The sequence below is a fragment of the Mesoplodon bidens genome, assembly GCF_964165515.1.
Source record: "Mesoplodon bidens genome assembly, chromosome: 18".
NCBI classification, from domain to species: Eukaryota; Metazoa; Chordata; class Mammalia; order Artiodactyla; family Ziphiidae; genus Mesoplodon; species Mesoplodon bidens.
The window spans coordinates 52483932-52498730 of record NC_138175.1 but is presented as its reverse complement, the minus strand read 5'-3'; the positions used below and the strand labels follow the sequence as shown (position 1 = coordinate 52498730).

General features: G+C 60.1%; 2 protein-coding genes across 4 annotated transcripts; both read right to left on the bottom strand.

Moving 5' to 3' along the window:
- Nucleotides 1–349: 349 nt before the first annotated feature.
- On the bottom strand, nucleotides 350–1227 carry INAFM1 (InaF motif containing 1). The gene has a single exon (XM_081217903.1). The coding sequence runs from the start codon at nucleotides 1134–1136 to the stop codon at nucleotides 597–599; it is 540 nt and encodes a 179-aa protein (XP_081074029.1). The 5' UTR covers nucleotides 1137–1227; the 3' UTR covers nucleotides 350–596.
- A 13-nt stretch (nucleotides 1228–1240) lies between these two features.
- CCDC9 (coiled-coil domain containing 9) lies at nucleotides 1241–14389 on the bottom strand (the record flags this gene model as incomplete). 3 transcript variants are annotated; one of them, XM_081217901.1, is made up of 15 exons in its annotated part: nucleotides 14302–14389; nucleotides 12333–12406; nucleotides 12094–12198; nucleotides 10343–10444; nucleotides 9911–10159; nucleotides 8389–8472; nucleotides 8127–8300; nucleotides 7358–7539; nucleotides 5644–5690; nucleotides 5396–5528; nucleotides 4847–4937; nucleotides 4316–4760; nucleotides 3884–3976; nucleotides 2775–2824; nucleotides 1241–2210 (listed from the first exon to the last, which is right to left on the bottom strand). In XM_081217901.1, exons 2-15 carry the CDS (start codon nucleotides 12333–12335, stop codon nucleotides 2193–2195), a joined length of 1776 nt encoding a protein of 591 aa, XP_081074027.1. In that variant the 5' UTR covers nucleotides 12336–12406; nucleotides 14302–14389. The 3 variants fall into 3 exon arrangements, with proteins under 3 accessions (XP_081074027.1, XP_081074026.1, XP_081074028.1); XM_081217900.1 differs by lacking the exon at nucleotides 1241–2210 and having other exon boundaries at nucleotides 2721–2824; XM_081217902.1 differs by lacking the exons at nucleotides 1241–2210; nucleotides 14302–14389 and adding an exon at nucleotides 13308–13406 and having other exon boundaries at nucleotides 2721–2824.
- Between the last annotated feature and the right edge of the window lie 410 nt (nucleotides 14390–14799).

The following is a 14799-nucleotide window of genomic DNA, read 5'->3' as shown; positions in this document are numbered from 1 at the left end:
GCTCTTGCTGAGATCACCCCATCTCTCATCTCCTCTGCTGTAACAGGAGGCCGGACCCTTTGCTCCCCTCCAGAGGAACTTGACCTCTGCCCCAAGCATGCAAAAAACTGCTAAGTCCTTCACACTGCCTGACCTTCAACTGCCCTGTTGCGGACAAGCCTCTTCTCCTCACCCCAACCCAGAAAATACATGATACCAATGGAAGAAGAAAAGGGTCCCCCTAGGGAAGGGGAGAACCCACACAGCCCACCTAGGAAGAGAAACGAAGATCAGATGCCAGGAAGGACTTGCCCTCACAAACTTGAGAGGGGCGGCACCTCTGTAGACAACACGACAAACACAGCACGAGGCAGCTGGGGCTGAGTTTATTGCAGCTGGAAGATGGATACGGAGATTCAGGGAGAAGGGGGGCGGGCTGAAGACTCTGTACTCAGAATCCTAAAGAGGGAGGGTCAGGAGGCAAAGATCAGTATGCGGTCGGCCAGATGGTGGAGGACCAGCCTGACGGCGGAGAAGCTGCGAGGGGCGAGGCCCAGAGCCAGCCCCTCTTCGCCCCCCACTCTTCAGGATGACGGCTCCGGAGACACCAGACGATGTCATGAAGAGGGAGCCAGACCCCAATCCGGGAACGGCGCATCCGCGGCGGGGGCGCCGGGCTCTCGAGGGCCGGCGGTCCATCTTGGGTGAAAAGGAGGGTTACCCGGGTCCTCGCCCTCCGCGGCCTCCGGCGTCTCCCCCGGCGTCTGGAGGTTCGGGAGGCGGCTGGGGTCGCTGTGGCGGCGGCGGCGGCGGCGGCGGCGGCTGTGCGGCAGCTCGAGGTGGGGTCGCGGCCCGCCAGGGGCTCCCAGGAGACAAGAGACCGAGGCAGCGTCGGGCACCGAGGCAGGCAGAGCACCCGCGCGGGCGCCGCAGGGAGAGGACTGCGCGCTGGGCGGCGGGCCGGCTGGGGCCGCAGGGGGCCGCGTGGGAACCCAGATGAGACCGTAATAGACAGCGAGCAGCACGGCAGCCAACGAGACGCAGAGAAAGTAGGCGCAGACAGGAGCCAGGCGCAGCCAGCGGCCCCGCGGGCCTTCGCTCAGCCCCGCGCCACCCGGGCTCTCGCCGCCGCCACCCACGCAGCTCGTGCCCCGCATCGCCGCAGCCCACTCGGCCCAGCGCCACACCCCGCACAGGACCCGCCCCCTGGGCCCGCCCCCTCCAGAGGACCGCCTTCGCGCTCTAACCCTCCCTCGTCCAACCCCGCCCCCGCCAGCGTGGTCACGCCCCCGCGCGGGCGGGCCTCCTCCGCGTTGTAAGCCCGCCCCCTCCTCTGCCTCCGGCCAACCATCATCAACCTAAGGCTTAACCACAGCGTTCTGACCCCGCCCCCACCTGGCTCTGGGCCCGCCCCAAGCACGCAATACCTCGATTTTTCTCAAACGTAGGTCTCGGCCCAGCCGACACCCGCCAGGCTGGCCAGGCAGATGTTATACCTGTCCCGGCGCTTAGCTCCGCTCTCCCTTTTCTGTCCTCCTCCCTGCGCCCTAACCCCGTCCCCTTTCGGAACTCAGACTCCTTCCAGGCATCTAGCTCCATCACTCCCTTGCCAAGCTCAGGCCTTTTAAGTCCCGCCCTTCCTTAGCCGCAGTCCCGCCCCAGTTGTAACTTGCGTTTCTCCAAGCTAAACTCTACTCCAACATTCGATCCCACCCTCTCCTCCCCCTACCCTCACCCATCTTCGGTCCAGGCTCCACCTCTTTTCTCCACTAGTTTGAGCACCCCATTCTAAACCACGCCCTCCGCCGCTAGCTGCGCCCCACACCGGCATAAGGGATTCCCATCTAAACCTGCTCTCGTGGTTCCATCCCACATCCTAACATCCTCCGTCCCATGGTTTAACTCCGTTACACCAGAATTCTGGCCCCACCCGATCACCCTAACCACGCCCCCTCACGGGACGTGCCTCCTTCTCCACTCTGTGTCCTGAGGTCTAAGCTCACACCCCGAAGCTCCAGATGCGCCACACACACCAGTCACGAGCCCTCCCCATCTCCTCCCCCATCACCCTCAATTTCTCCCTCTCTAAAACCATGGGGTCCAGAGTGGGCTCCGGGGAGGAGAGAGCACAGCCCGGAGATCCAGACTAAGCCCCTCCTGCCTCCCCCTCCCCATCAAGGCGGGGAAGCTTCAGTCCCCTCCCAGCAGCGTCTTCAGGAATTCGGGGAGGCCTGTGGGAGGGGGGGAGGGAAGACGTATCAGGGGGGGTGGAGGAAGAAAGACCCCCTTCCTTCCCGCCTCTTCCGCCACGGAAAAGCCCGCCAAGCACAGCAACCCAGCCTGCCCCCGCCAGCAACACAGTTCAAAGGTTAGCGGAAGCACTGCGTTTAATAGAGACCGGGCTGGCGGCCGAGGAAATCAAGTCCTTCAGGAGTCACCGGCTATTCGCCATGCCCCAGATGTAAGCTCCTGGAGGCGGAAAACGGCCCGACAACTGGCACCTAGACCCCCATGGCCTCCATAAGGCGGTAACTCGTGGGCGTCTCAGCCACCCCGGTGCCACAGCGCCCCCCATTTGTGAGACTGGACTACTGCCCTGGCCCAACCCGGTTCACTATCCCTGGCTCCTCCCCCCTTACATTTAACCCTCTCCTGGCTGGAGTGTGGCGGAAGCAGAGGACAGAGGAGCGAGGCGGCAGGAGGTTAGTGCAGAGCGCGGAGGCCACTGTCGGCGGGCGCGGTCAGCGGGCGGCCCCCGGTGGCGAAGCGGCCGCCACCACTTTGCAGAAACGCACCCTCTGGAAGTCGGTGATCTCCGCCGTCTCCTGGCCCTCAGGGTCCGCCTCTGGAAAGAGAAGGGGTGGTCACTGGAGAGCAGCAGTAACCCCTGCACCCCTACCGCCGGACCCGGGACGCTCTAGCCCCGCCTCTCTGCCCCACTGAGCCTGGCTGCCGCCCACCCCGCGTTAAGCGGTTTACGAGTCTCAGACTCCTTTAATCCTCGGAGTGGACCCACGCAGCAACAGCCACCCCAGCAGTACCCTGTTTACAATCGAATACATAATCTGATATAACGAGATCGCAGTCACGTGACCCAAAGGCAAAGCGCTTGGGCACCCCGGCCTCAGCCACCACCATAAACTCTGTCCTCTCGGATCGCGGCCCCACCCCACCACGGGCCTAAGCCAACCTCTATCACGCCTGCCCTACAGGACCCACCCTTCACTTCCCTTGCCCGCCTTCTGAGTCCTAACCAGACCTGCCTTGGCTCTGCCCCAAAATCCTAATCCTACTCCTGGGGGAGGTCCGTGGTTCACAACCCGGCTTCCACCTGCTGGAGGTGGAGACAGGGTTGGCCTCTTGCTCCAGGTCCGCTGGACCCAACATTCTATTTTACCCCAATTTTTTTACCCCACTATTTTACGTATTTCTATTCTAATTTACCCCAGTTTACTAATTTACACCTCAAAACTCTAATCCCGCCCACAGCTAAATCTATTACTCTGCCCCTCCCCATTCTTATTTTTGACCTTAAATTTCTAATCCTGCCCTTAACTCCTCCCCCTGAACCTAGCCCACCCCCTTATTTTTAGATTACTTTCCAGAATCCCTGGGATGGGCTTCTAAATCCTAATCCCATCCTGGCTCCACCTTCTCACCCGCAAGCCCCATACACACTCAATTCCTAGCGGCTCGGCCCGGGGGAAGTCCTTCCTTTAGCCCCACCCCCTTCACGCCCACTTTTCCCAGCAGCGTAACCCCACCCCCACCCCCACCCCCGTCCGGCTGCTCCCCACACCCATGGTGGAGACCCACTCCACCACGTTCTACTCCCCCCAAACCTCTTCCCCTCAACCCAAGAGGAAGCGGAAGGAAGAAGGCCACCGCACAGCCGCTCCCCCACCTGGAGCTGCCTCAGACCCCTCCTCTTCAGCTTTCTGGGTTCCTGGGAGGCTGGGCCCACTCTTCAAGGAGGCAGGGGCTGGCTCGTCACCTCCTGGAGAAGGAGGAGGCCCAGTCAAGCCCCTAACCCCTCCAAGTATCCCCCCACCCAAGACAAGAAGGCCCTGGGGGAGTGAGAGGGGGGTTCAAGGACACACGTGGGGAGGGTCATTGGAGAAAGTGAACTCTTTATTGGGGAGGACACTCTGAATGGCTCACAGTAGGGCAGGATCTGGGGGTGGGCATTCCGGAGGCAGGCATGGCCCATCCTCCCTAGCCACCAGGGCGGTGGGACACATGGGGTCCTGGGGCTCAGCCTAAGGGTCCCCCATGCACCCCTCAAGCACACACACAAGCAGCCAGCTTCATGCGTTTCCGAAAGGCCAGGCCTCACCCGGAGAGAGGGCGTCAGCCGGATGGCCGGTCCGGGGAGAATTCAGCTCCATCTCTTCACCCCAGTCGGACACAGGCTGGTGGCCCCCGGTGGGCGAGAAAGGGCTGGAAGGCGTGGCAGGGGCCTGGGGGAGCGGCAGGGGCTCCTCCGGCCTAGCGGGCTCCTCCGGCCCAGCGGGCTCTTCGTCGCCACGTTCCTCGGTGGGGCTCCCGCTGGGCTCAGCCTCGTGGGGCCGGTGGTCTCGGGCTGGTTCTTCTCCCTCCTCGTCAGCCTCTTCTTCTTCTTCGACCTCCTCCTCCTCCGCATCCTCACTCATGTCTTCCCACTCCTCGCCCTCCCCGTCCTCACCCTCGCCCTCCTCGCCCTCGCCCTCCTCGCCCTCGCCCTCCTCACCCTCGTCCTCGTCCTCGGGAGGCCGATGGGCAGGGGCCGGGCTCTCGGGCGGCTGTGAGGAACACAAGGCAGGTCGGGGAGAGGGTGTGGGCCCTGGGCACCCTCACAACACCTGCCAGAGATGACACGCCGCCCTACCTGCGGGGGCGCCTCCTCAGGGGTAGCGGGCTGTGTGGGCTCAGGGGCTGCGGACGCTGCCTCTTGCGTCTCCCAGCGGTCATCGTGGTCACTGGAGGGAACAGAGGAACGGGGTGAAGCCCAGGTGGAAAGAGGAAGGGTTTCCCACCCCCAGCGCCCCCCCCAGAGACAGAGCTGCAACATTCAGCTGGGTGGGGGGAGCAGGCTGCGAGATGTCCAGACCGGGAGGGAGCTGGCTCGGTGGAGCACCCAGGAGGAGGAAACGGTGGGCGTGTCCGCCAGGGACGGACAGATGGAGGAGGGCCAAGTGGCAGAAGAGGACCCGGATGGGAGGGCAGGAGGAGACAGATGAGGGCAAAGTGGAGAGCCAGGCCCCAACACCCCCAAAACCAAGTTCCTGACCCACAGGGAGACGAGTGCCCGAGGCAGGCAGGGCCAAGACAGGACAGATAGACGCACCCTCCCACACACAAGCCAGAGAACGGCCATGGGTAGAGCCACACAGCCCCGCTGGGGTTGTGCACATGCCAGGGGAAGGGGTGCCCCCACCTGTAGGCACGGGGGGCTGCCTTGGCCTGGGGTCGGCCGCTCTTCCTCTTCCTGCGGCTGACCTCAGTTTTGTGCTGGGACAGGAACTCCCTGAAAGTGGGGGGCTTGGGAGGCCGGGCCCAGGCCTGGTCATCTGCAACAAAACCCAGGGGGAGTTGGAGGTGGAGGGCGCGGCACAAACCACGCCCACCCCTCCCCTGGCCCCGGCCCAGCCAGCTGCCTCACCCCAGCCAAGGACTCCCACTCACCGTAGCGGTGGGATGGTTCCAGGGCCACGGCTGGGCCATCCTTGAACCTGGGGAAAGAGAAAGGGGGTGAGCAGGCAGCTGGGGGCACAGGGAGGACAGGAGGGTGGGAAGAGATTAGGGGGAGAGATGGGGGCCAGGGTCAGAAATCAAGATCATAGAAGGCAAGGTGGTCAACCAGAAGCGGGCAGAGGTGAGGAATGTCACTGACTAAAAGGAGGACAGGACCAGGTGAAGGACAAGGGGCAAATTTGACATCATAGTGACAAATACAGAAGAAAAAAATTCAGTATTTGACAGCCTGCCCACCCGTGAACAAAAATTTGGAAAGTACATGATCCCCAGCTCCCTGTCCGGCCTCATTTCCTATCACTCTTTTTCACCTCCCCAGCTAAGCAAGTTCTCCTACCACATGGAGCTCCTGCCTCAGGGCCTTTGCTCTTCCTCAGATCTCTCAGCGACTCACTCCCTAACCTCCTTCAGCCCTCAGTCTGGAGGCTTTCCTAAACTTCCTAATCACATATTATTACATATATTATCTAAGTCCAGAACAGTAGCCTCCAACCCTCTCCGTACTCTGCTTCATTATTCTTCAGCATCTGACATGAGCTCTATTCATTGCCCATCTTTCCCACTGGACTCTACGTTCCATGAAGACGGAAGCATTTTCCTCACGGCCATATCCCCATCACCTAGAACCTTCCATGACACATAGGAGGGACTCAATAAACGTTTGCTCATGAAATCACTGCACATGTGCAGTCGTGAGACTTGCTGCCAGCTGCTTTGAGGACATAAGAGAAAAACAATTACTTTCTCAGTCTTAACCCTGAGAACATCTCCCCAAAAGCCCCACCTGTCTACACCTTAGAAAGATCAGCTACAATATCTGTGCAAAACATTTCTCACGCTGGCACAGGCTAGCTCACAATCCAAAAATAAATGCTCCGACCGCCAGGCACACAGACAAGATCCTCTTTCTTCAGCCAGTGCCACGGCAGAGGATAGGGGATGATGCAAAAACTACAGCTGTCGACCTTAAGACTGCCGTTGGGCGGCTCTGCCAGAACCTCTCTGTCTTCGCTATGGAAGTCGGTGCTCCTGTGGATGATGCCTTTGCTTTAAGTTTGACTAACGGGATGTTTCCTGGGACCCGAAAGGGGACAGAGTCAGACCTGAGGATAATCATGCTGCCGGGATAAGGAGTCTGGGTTGGTGGGGAACAGGTTAGAGGGATGAAGGGAGGATGCAGAGGTGTAATCACTGTAAGTAACTCTTCATGCCCTCCCTGCGTGAGAATTCACATCTGTGCCCTTGGCCACGTAGCCACTGCAGTACCACCCACTAGAGTGGGCAGAGTTGAAGTTCCTGCCACAGCGATGCAGGGTCTGCTGGCTAACAGAGTAGGGAAATGTGTCCACTCTCCCTCCTGCACATCTGCCAGTGCCATGGCCAGCACGTCCCCGGGGAGCCCGAAGGGAAGGCACACCCAGGTAGACCCACAGCTTCAAGTCCAGCCTGGATCAGCCCAACCCAGGAGACCTGTGAACACGTGAGAAAGAAATGCTTTCATGTGTCCCTGAGATTTGGTGGCGGTTACGCAGCATTACCTAGCAACTGCTGATACACAGGGTGAGAAACCAGAGACAGGCACAGGAGTCAGAAGTCAGGGCCGAGGTCCAGAAGCCAAACAGGGGCAGGCAGGACGGAGACTCACATGCCATCAGTTTTCTCAGCATCCCACTCCCTCCGCCACTGGCCGGTGGGCTTGCGGTGCCGCTGCAGCCGCTCCTGGTCGATCTTCTCCCGCTCCTGCTTCCAGCGCAGGTACTCGGACCTCTCTCGGCCCGTCATGGAGAGCGTCATGTCCCCAGTGCCACCCAGGCCGGCCCGGCGGCCCTGCCCCCAGCAGACAGGCAGTCAGGGCCCAGCTACAACCCTCCCCCGCTACACCCCCTCCCCCAGGCCCTCTAAGCTAGGGGGAGGGGGTAGAGCCTCCGGCTCAAGGTCACACGTGGAGAAGATCAAAGCCACACCTGCCCATGTGGCACCTCCTCAGAGAGGCCAGCCTAGGTCTCTGTCTCTTAGCAGCATCCCTCTCTCCTCTGTCCCCTGACCCGGCTGGGCTGGAGTTTTCTTCTCTACACTTACCATTACCTGACACCTTATTACATGGTCACTGATTTAGCCCCAGCACCCAAAACAGTGCCTGGCCCCGGCAGGGGCCCAGTAAATATCACTGACGTTGGTAATGAGAGAACATCGCCAAAACACCAGAAAGCTTCGGAAGGAAAGCAGTGTGGTGTTGGCTCAAGAACCATCAATCACTTGCGGGGGCGAAGCCTGAGTGCAGGGCTGCCGCCTCTCCCTGCTCTGTTTCCCCTGCGGCCGCATCCGGCCCTCCGCACACACCCCACCCCCGAACCCAGAGACTGGCTGCCGGAAGGAATGTCGTGGCCCCGGGAGCCCCGGCTGCCGGCACTCACCTGCCGCTCCTGCTCGAGGCCGCAACGCACCCGCTCGAAGTCGGGGCCCCCCCAGTTGCGCCCGTGCCGGCGGCTGCCTTCCCGACGGTCCCGCTCAGGCTCCTCCAGGGGCCCGCTGCGTCGCCGGGGGTCGTCCAGGAAGTTCCGCACTGGGTTGGGCTCCAGCACGCCTTCCTGCGGGTACACAGAGGTGGGGGGTGTCGGCGGGCTCCCGGGGCCTGGCGGCTCCGCCCCACCGCCAGGGGGCGCCCGAGGCACTGACCCGCTGGTTGCGCTCGTACTCTGCAATCTTCTCCATCTCTTCGTTCATCTTCTCAATGTTCTGCTTGCGCCGCTCCTCCCACTCCTTGTTGGGGGAGTGGGGGGACAAAAAGAGACACAGGGCGTCAGAAAGAACCACTCAACCCGAGCATCTGTCACCTTCTGAGGCTCTCTTCTTAGGCCTGCGTGCGTGGCAGCCCCTGGCTGGAAGCTGGACATTGGCTCTCAGTGTGTCCCCGGTCAACCGATAAGGGGGCTCAACGTACCTCGACTGTTTGTGCAAAGACAGCGTGTGCTGACCGCCTGCTTTCCGTCTGGGGTCTGGAATTTGTGCGTGTACTAGGCAGAGGGCACCTCCATGACCAGCCCCGGATAAAAAGCCTGGGCACTAGGTCCCTAATGAGTCCCTAGTCGATGAGCTCTGACACGTATTGTCAATGCCGGAGGAATTAAGTGCAGCCCGTGTGGCTCCACTGGGCGAGGACTCTTGGAAGCTGGCACCTGGTATCCTCCAGACTTCAGCCCATGGCCCCTTCTTTCCCTTTGCTGATTTTGCTTTGTATTCTTTCCCTGTAATAAATCTTCGCTGTGAATCTTTCTAGCAAAACTCTGAACCTGGGAGAGGGGTGGGAACCCCAGCACACTATGGCTGGCACGGTTAACAATGCCACAGTAATAACTCGGCACATGGCCAGGTGACCCCCACAATCCATTCTCCTCTCCTTCCAAGGTAACAGAATTTTAGATGAGCACGTGGCATTTCCAGGACTCAGCATACAAGAGAGAAATGAACTTCCATTTGATTGACGCCATGGCATTTTGGGGTCTTTCAGTTACAACAGCTTAGCACCTACAAACAATAAGCATCCTTAAATAACACGCACTGAGCGCTTACTCTGAGGGTTTCAATGTTTGATGTCACATGATGCTTACAATAACCTTTAAACCTGATTTTCATTCCCGTTTAAGAGAGAGAAGCAGGAAGTTCCCAGAGGGGAAGTGAGCTGCCCAAGGACAGGGAACTAACAGAAGGCTGACCCCTCAGCCACCATGCCAGACAGCCTCCCACTCTGCTAACCTGCGTGGTGGGGCACTGGGAGCAGTTACAGTAAGAACATCACTGTTTCCCACCAACAAATCCGGGGAGTGACACAGAGAGAGCACGTGCATACGCACACATGCAAGAGAAAGCGTGCGCGCATGCGCTGCTGGACAGAGCCCACCGGACGGCACCAGAAAGAGAAAAAAGAGAGACGGGCAAGGGAAGGCAGGTGGGCAAGCACACAGCAGACAGAGAGCAAAACAGGAGAGATAGAAAGAGACAGGGAGAGTACCTACAAGCACTGGTCTGGAGGAGGGAAGGAGGGAGGGAGGGAAGAGATGAGAAAGAGCTAAGAGAGGGGTCAAAAAAGAAGCAGAGAAAGATGGATGAAGGAGACAATCCGTTTGAGAGCAGGAACAGAAAGAGAAACAGGACAACGTGGAGCCTCGCCAGAGGACTCCAGCCCCTGCTCGGCTCCTACCTTGGATTTGCGGTCGGCATTTGAGGCATCTCCAGTTCCAGAGAGATGAGGGGACCCCCTGCCCCGACCCCTCCGGCCACGGCCCCCAGCTCCTCCTCGAGGCTGCTCCCCGGGACTGTCTTCCCAGCTGCGGGATGCCCGGCCCATGCCTGCCCGGCCTCCATGCTGAGGGGGGATCCGGCCTCCCTTGCTGGCCCCTGGGGGCCGAGGGGTCCCAGGAGACCTCCGGGAGGGACCCAGGTTCTTCTCCTGGAAAGGGGGGAGAGGGGGAAAGTACAGTCACTGGGGCAGGGAGATGGGGACATCCCAGGCCCAGAGGGCAGCTGCCAGGATCAAGGCTCCCACAGGTCTGGGGCAGCTGGGAAGGCCTTTAGTTCTCAACCCTCGCCCCCGCCCTGTACTCACGAGTCCCCACCCCGGTGTGGAGCTCACCATTTCCATTGCCACATTCTCCTTCTCCACGGAGCGGCCCTTCCGGGGAGCTGTCACCGCTACTCCCTCGAGTTCAGCTTTTTTACGGTCCTCCTCAATCTCCTAGGAGCAAACAACAGAGCTCGGGAGTGTCAGGGGTCCTCTGCACCAGCTGGATTCCCGCAGCCCCCTGAACTTCTCCCAAGTCTGCCCCGGCCCAGACCTCTCTCTGGAGCTCTAGACAAGAAAGCTGGTCACTTCAGCATCTTCCCTCAAACTCCACCAGGCTGTTCCCCTGCTCAGAACCCTCCTGTGTGCCCATCTCTGAGGCAGATTCAAAGGCTTCCCCACAGCCGATGGGGCCCTACAGAGTCTGGTCTCATTACCACAATGAACCCACCTCCCACTCTCTCCCCTCACTCTGACTTCCTCACTGTTCCTGGAACCTACCAGGCTCAAACCTGCCTCAGGGCCTTTTTCACCTGCTGTTCGCTCGGCCGGGAACACTCTTCCCCCAGAGATCCTCCAGTCCCTCACCTCCTTTAGATCTCCGCTCAAAAGTCCCCTTCTCAGGAAGGCCTTCCCTCACCAGCTCCCCTGCCATTCTCTCACCCCTCCCCCTCCCCCCATCACTACCCCGCATTATGTGTATTTTGCTAATCGTCTGCTTCCTCCCCGAGAGACAGAATCTGCCCCAGGACAGGGACATTTGTCTGTTTTGTTCACTGATGTAGACCCCGAGCCTAGAACACTGCCTGGCACACAACAGAGGCTCAGTATGTTTTTGTTTTTGTTTTAAATGAACGAACACATGAAGAATGAATAAATGAAACCCACTCCTCGTCCCATCTCAGGGACAGCCCCACCACCTACTCTGTCACCTGTGACAGGGACCTGGGCCTCGTCCTGGACCCTCTCTCCTAACCCACCACGGCCCGTCAGTCACCGAGTCCCTCCCAAAAGCCCTGTCCCAGGCCGGGCACCTCTTCTCCACATCCCCCACTGAAGTCCCTGCCCCAGCTTCCTCCTTGTCTCCAGTATCCCCTCCTCCCACCCACCACCACACAGCAGCCAGAGGGGTCTTCCTAAAAAGGTATTCTGACCTGGCCCCACTCCCCCTCAAAGCCCTCCAGGGCTCCGCAGTGTCCTTAGGAAAAAGTCCAAACTCTTAGCCTGGTGGTGTTCTGGGTCCTGCATGGCCTGGCCCCAGCTGATCACTCCAGGTCAATATCCCCCAACTGACCCTCCAACTTTAAGCTCCAAGTTTTTGCACAAACTGTTCCCTCTGTGCGAAACGTGTTATGCTTTCCTTTTCGACTGGCTAACGGTCTACTCACCTTTTCGGTCTCAGAATCCCCTCCTCCAGGAAGCCCCCTTAGTATCCCCGGGGCTGGGTGAAGAGCCCCCTCTGGGCTCCCACAGAACCCTGAACTCCTCCATCCCAGCCTTGCCCACTCTGGGTCATCACTGACTGAAGCCACAGCCGGATCCCTACTGGCCTGTGAGGCCCGGGGCCCAGGGCCATCACCATCACTGCTGCTTCCCCAGTGCCATTCAGCAGTGGGCCTGGTGCAGTGAAGACACTGGAGAATACTTGTGAACAAATGAATGAATGAATGATGCAATGAAAGAAGGGATCCCAGGCTAAGGCCTTTGGCTTTTACCCCGAGAGTGATGAAAAGTCATGAAAAGGTTTTAAGGAAGGGAGAGGTGAGGGAAACTCACTGCGGGGAGGAGAGGGGATGGGGTCTCCCAGGGCGGGGCTAGGGCACCTGGTAGCGCCGGATGAGGGCCTCATTCTTCCGCCGAAGAGCCTCGATCCTCTTATCTAGCTCAGCATCCTTCTCCTCCTTCGATTTCAGATCCAGTGTGGCCGACTGAGAGGGGTAGACAGTTCAGAGACAGTAAGAAAAACCTACAGCCACCCCAGGGCCATTCAATCTGGTGTCTGAGAGGCAGGAACCTGGGTCCCCTCCTCCCAAGGCCCCAGAGACCCCACTTTCCTTCTCACCATTCCGCTGGCAGGATGGGACCAGGGTCCCAGCAAACCTTCCCTGCAGAATCTGGACACAGCACTCGGGGTTCCTGAGGTCAGAGGGAACAGAAGGACTAAGGCCAAAGACTCTACCCAACCTGTCTCCTCCTCTCCCACGACGGGGGCTCCGCTAACGCACACACTGCACGCGCGCACACAAACACCTGCACTCCAAGGTAATGTTAGCCCTCACTCCCACATCCTGAAGTGCTAGCCCTCCCTTACCTGGAAATGTTTAGACTCAGTCCTCTCCGAAACGTTCTGGACCCACCCATTTCCATAAAAACAATGTAATCACACCCACCTCGGGAAAGTTCTGGTCCCGCCCCACCACTTAGGAAAACATCCCATACTGCTCCCTTCAAAACGAAAATTCTAGGGCTTCCCTGGTGGCGCAGTGGTTGAGAGTCCGCCTGCCGATGCAGGGGACACGGGTTCGTGCCCCGGTTCGGGAAGATCCCACATGCTGTGGAGCGGCTGGGCCCGTGAGCCATGGCCGCTGAGCCTGGCGTCCGGAGCCTGTGCTCCACAAGGGGAGAGGCCACAACAGTGAGAGGCCCACATACAGCCAAAAAAAAAAAAAAAAAGCTATAAAAAAACGAAAATTCTAGGTCAGTCTCCACACCCCTGTGCTGGGAGTTTAAACCCGGGCCTCTATCCCAGGAGAGCTTGAGGCAGAGCCTCTGTCCCAACCTGCACAAGAAAGTTCTAGGGCCAACTCCCTGTGCCCATTCCGGTGCCACCCACATCCCCGTTAACACTCTAGATATGCCTCTTTCCCAGGAGTTTCACAAACGCCTTATAACCCCACAGTCAATACAGTTCGAACCCCACTCCTATTTGCTGCCCCTACTCTCAGGAATGTTCTAGCCCCACCCCCAGCATCCTAAGAAAGGTGCCGCTGCCTCCCCGCACTCCCGCAAAGATTCCGCCAACAGGCCCGGTACCCACTGGAGAGACTTCCTGGGTCTGGCTTGACCTCCCAGGGGAAACTGTACCCGCCCAAGCGTGGACAAAATTGCCCCGCCCGCCCGCGGCTTTCTAGGGAAAAGCTTCAGTCTCCACCCGGTAGAGAACGCCACGGGCCCGCCCCGGGCCAGGGCAAACTTTCTGGCCCCGCCTTTCCCGCCAAACCTATGGCCCCGCCCACATGCTCGCGTCATTAATCCCCCACCCCCGGCTTCCGACTTTCCCAGCCAACCCTCTGGCCCCGCCCTCTAGATCCCCAGGCAACAGCCTAAACCCGCCCCCTCCTTCTCGCGTTATTACACCGGCCCCGCCCCCGGCTCAAGAACCAACACCCTGGCCCCGCCTCCGATTCGCCCTTCCAACCTTCTGGTCACGCCCCCTCCTAGTCAAGTCAAAATCTGGCCCCGCCCCCCGGCACCCCTAGGTTCTGGCTCAGCGGTTAGCTTCTCCATCACACTCTGGCCGCGCCCCGGGCTCCCGCAAAACTTTCTGACTCCACCCCCAGCATTCGCTGCCAGCACTCTGGCCCCGTCCCCAGCTCCCCAGCATCTTTTTGGGCCCCGCCCTCACCCTCGGGTCAGCCTCTGGGTGAGCCCCTGGATCCGCCCCTGACTTCAAGGACCCACTTCCAGGGCAGGCAAAACTTTCTGGCCCCGCCCCCAGAGTTTTCGGCCAGAGTCTAGGCCCCGCCCCTAGCTCTCCGGGTAACACTTGGCCCCGCCCCCAGCTGACCACCCACGCTCCGGACTCGCCCTCAGCCCGGCCCACCCTGGCCCTGCCCACCCACCGACGTCCCGCCCCTCCAGTACCCCTCCAGCTTCCCATGTGGGCGTCCAGTCCCCGCCCCCCGCAGAGTACTCTGACCCCGCCCCCGCGGGCTGCTCGCTAACCCGCCCGTACCCGCACCCGCTCCCTGTACGTGGGGCGTCAGGCCCCGCCCTCTCCGGGCGCGCTCCCGGCCCCTTCCCCCGCTCACCTGTCCCGGAGACCCCGCGACGTCCGCGACTCCAGCTCCGTCGGCCTCCGCGTCCGCAGCTCCCGGGCCGCGCGCGTCACTTCCCCCCCGCACCACGTGAAGAGGTGCACTAAAGCGGGTCACTTCCGGTCCTGCCGGACGTTTCCGGGAGCCTTAAAGGCGCCGCGCCCCCCCGGGTGAAGGAGGGAGTAGGTTGAGCCGGTCCGCTTGGGTGCTCAAGGGTGTTCTGGAAGCTTGCGTTACTGCTTTATGCCTGAATTACATTCTTTCACGGAAAGGAGATACCATCCTCTCTCTCTGGCCTCTATCTGCTTCTCCTCTTTTCTGGTTCCGATAAATAGATGCCAGGCACTGGGCAGTGACTCCTGGAAGCCTGACCTGCCAGCTTGTGCTGGGGGTGGATGGGGGATGCCCCACCCTCCTGCCAATGAAACCTTACAGTTAGTTGTGGGAGCTTAAAATTTTCAACGGAAAGAATCGTTTCTTCATCCTCTAAAT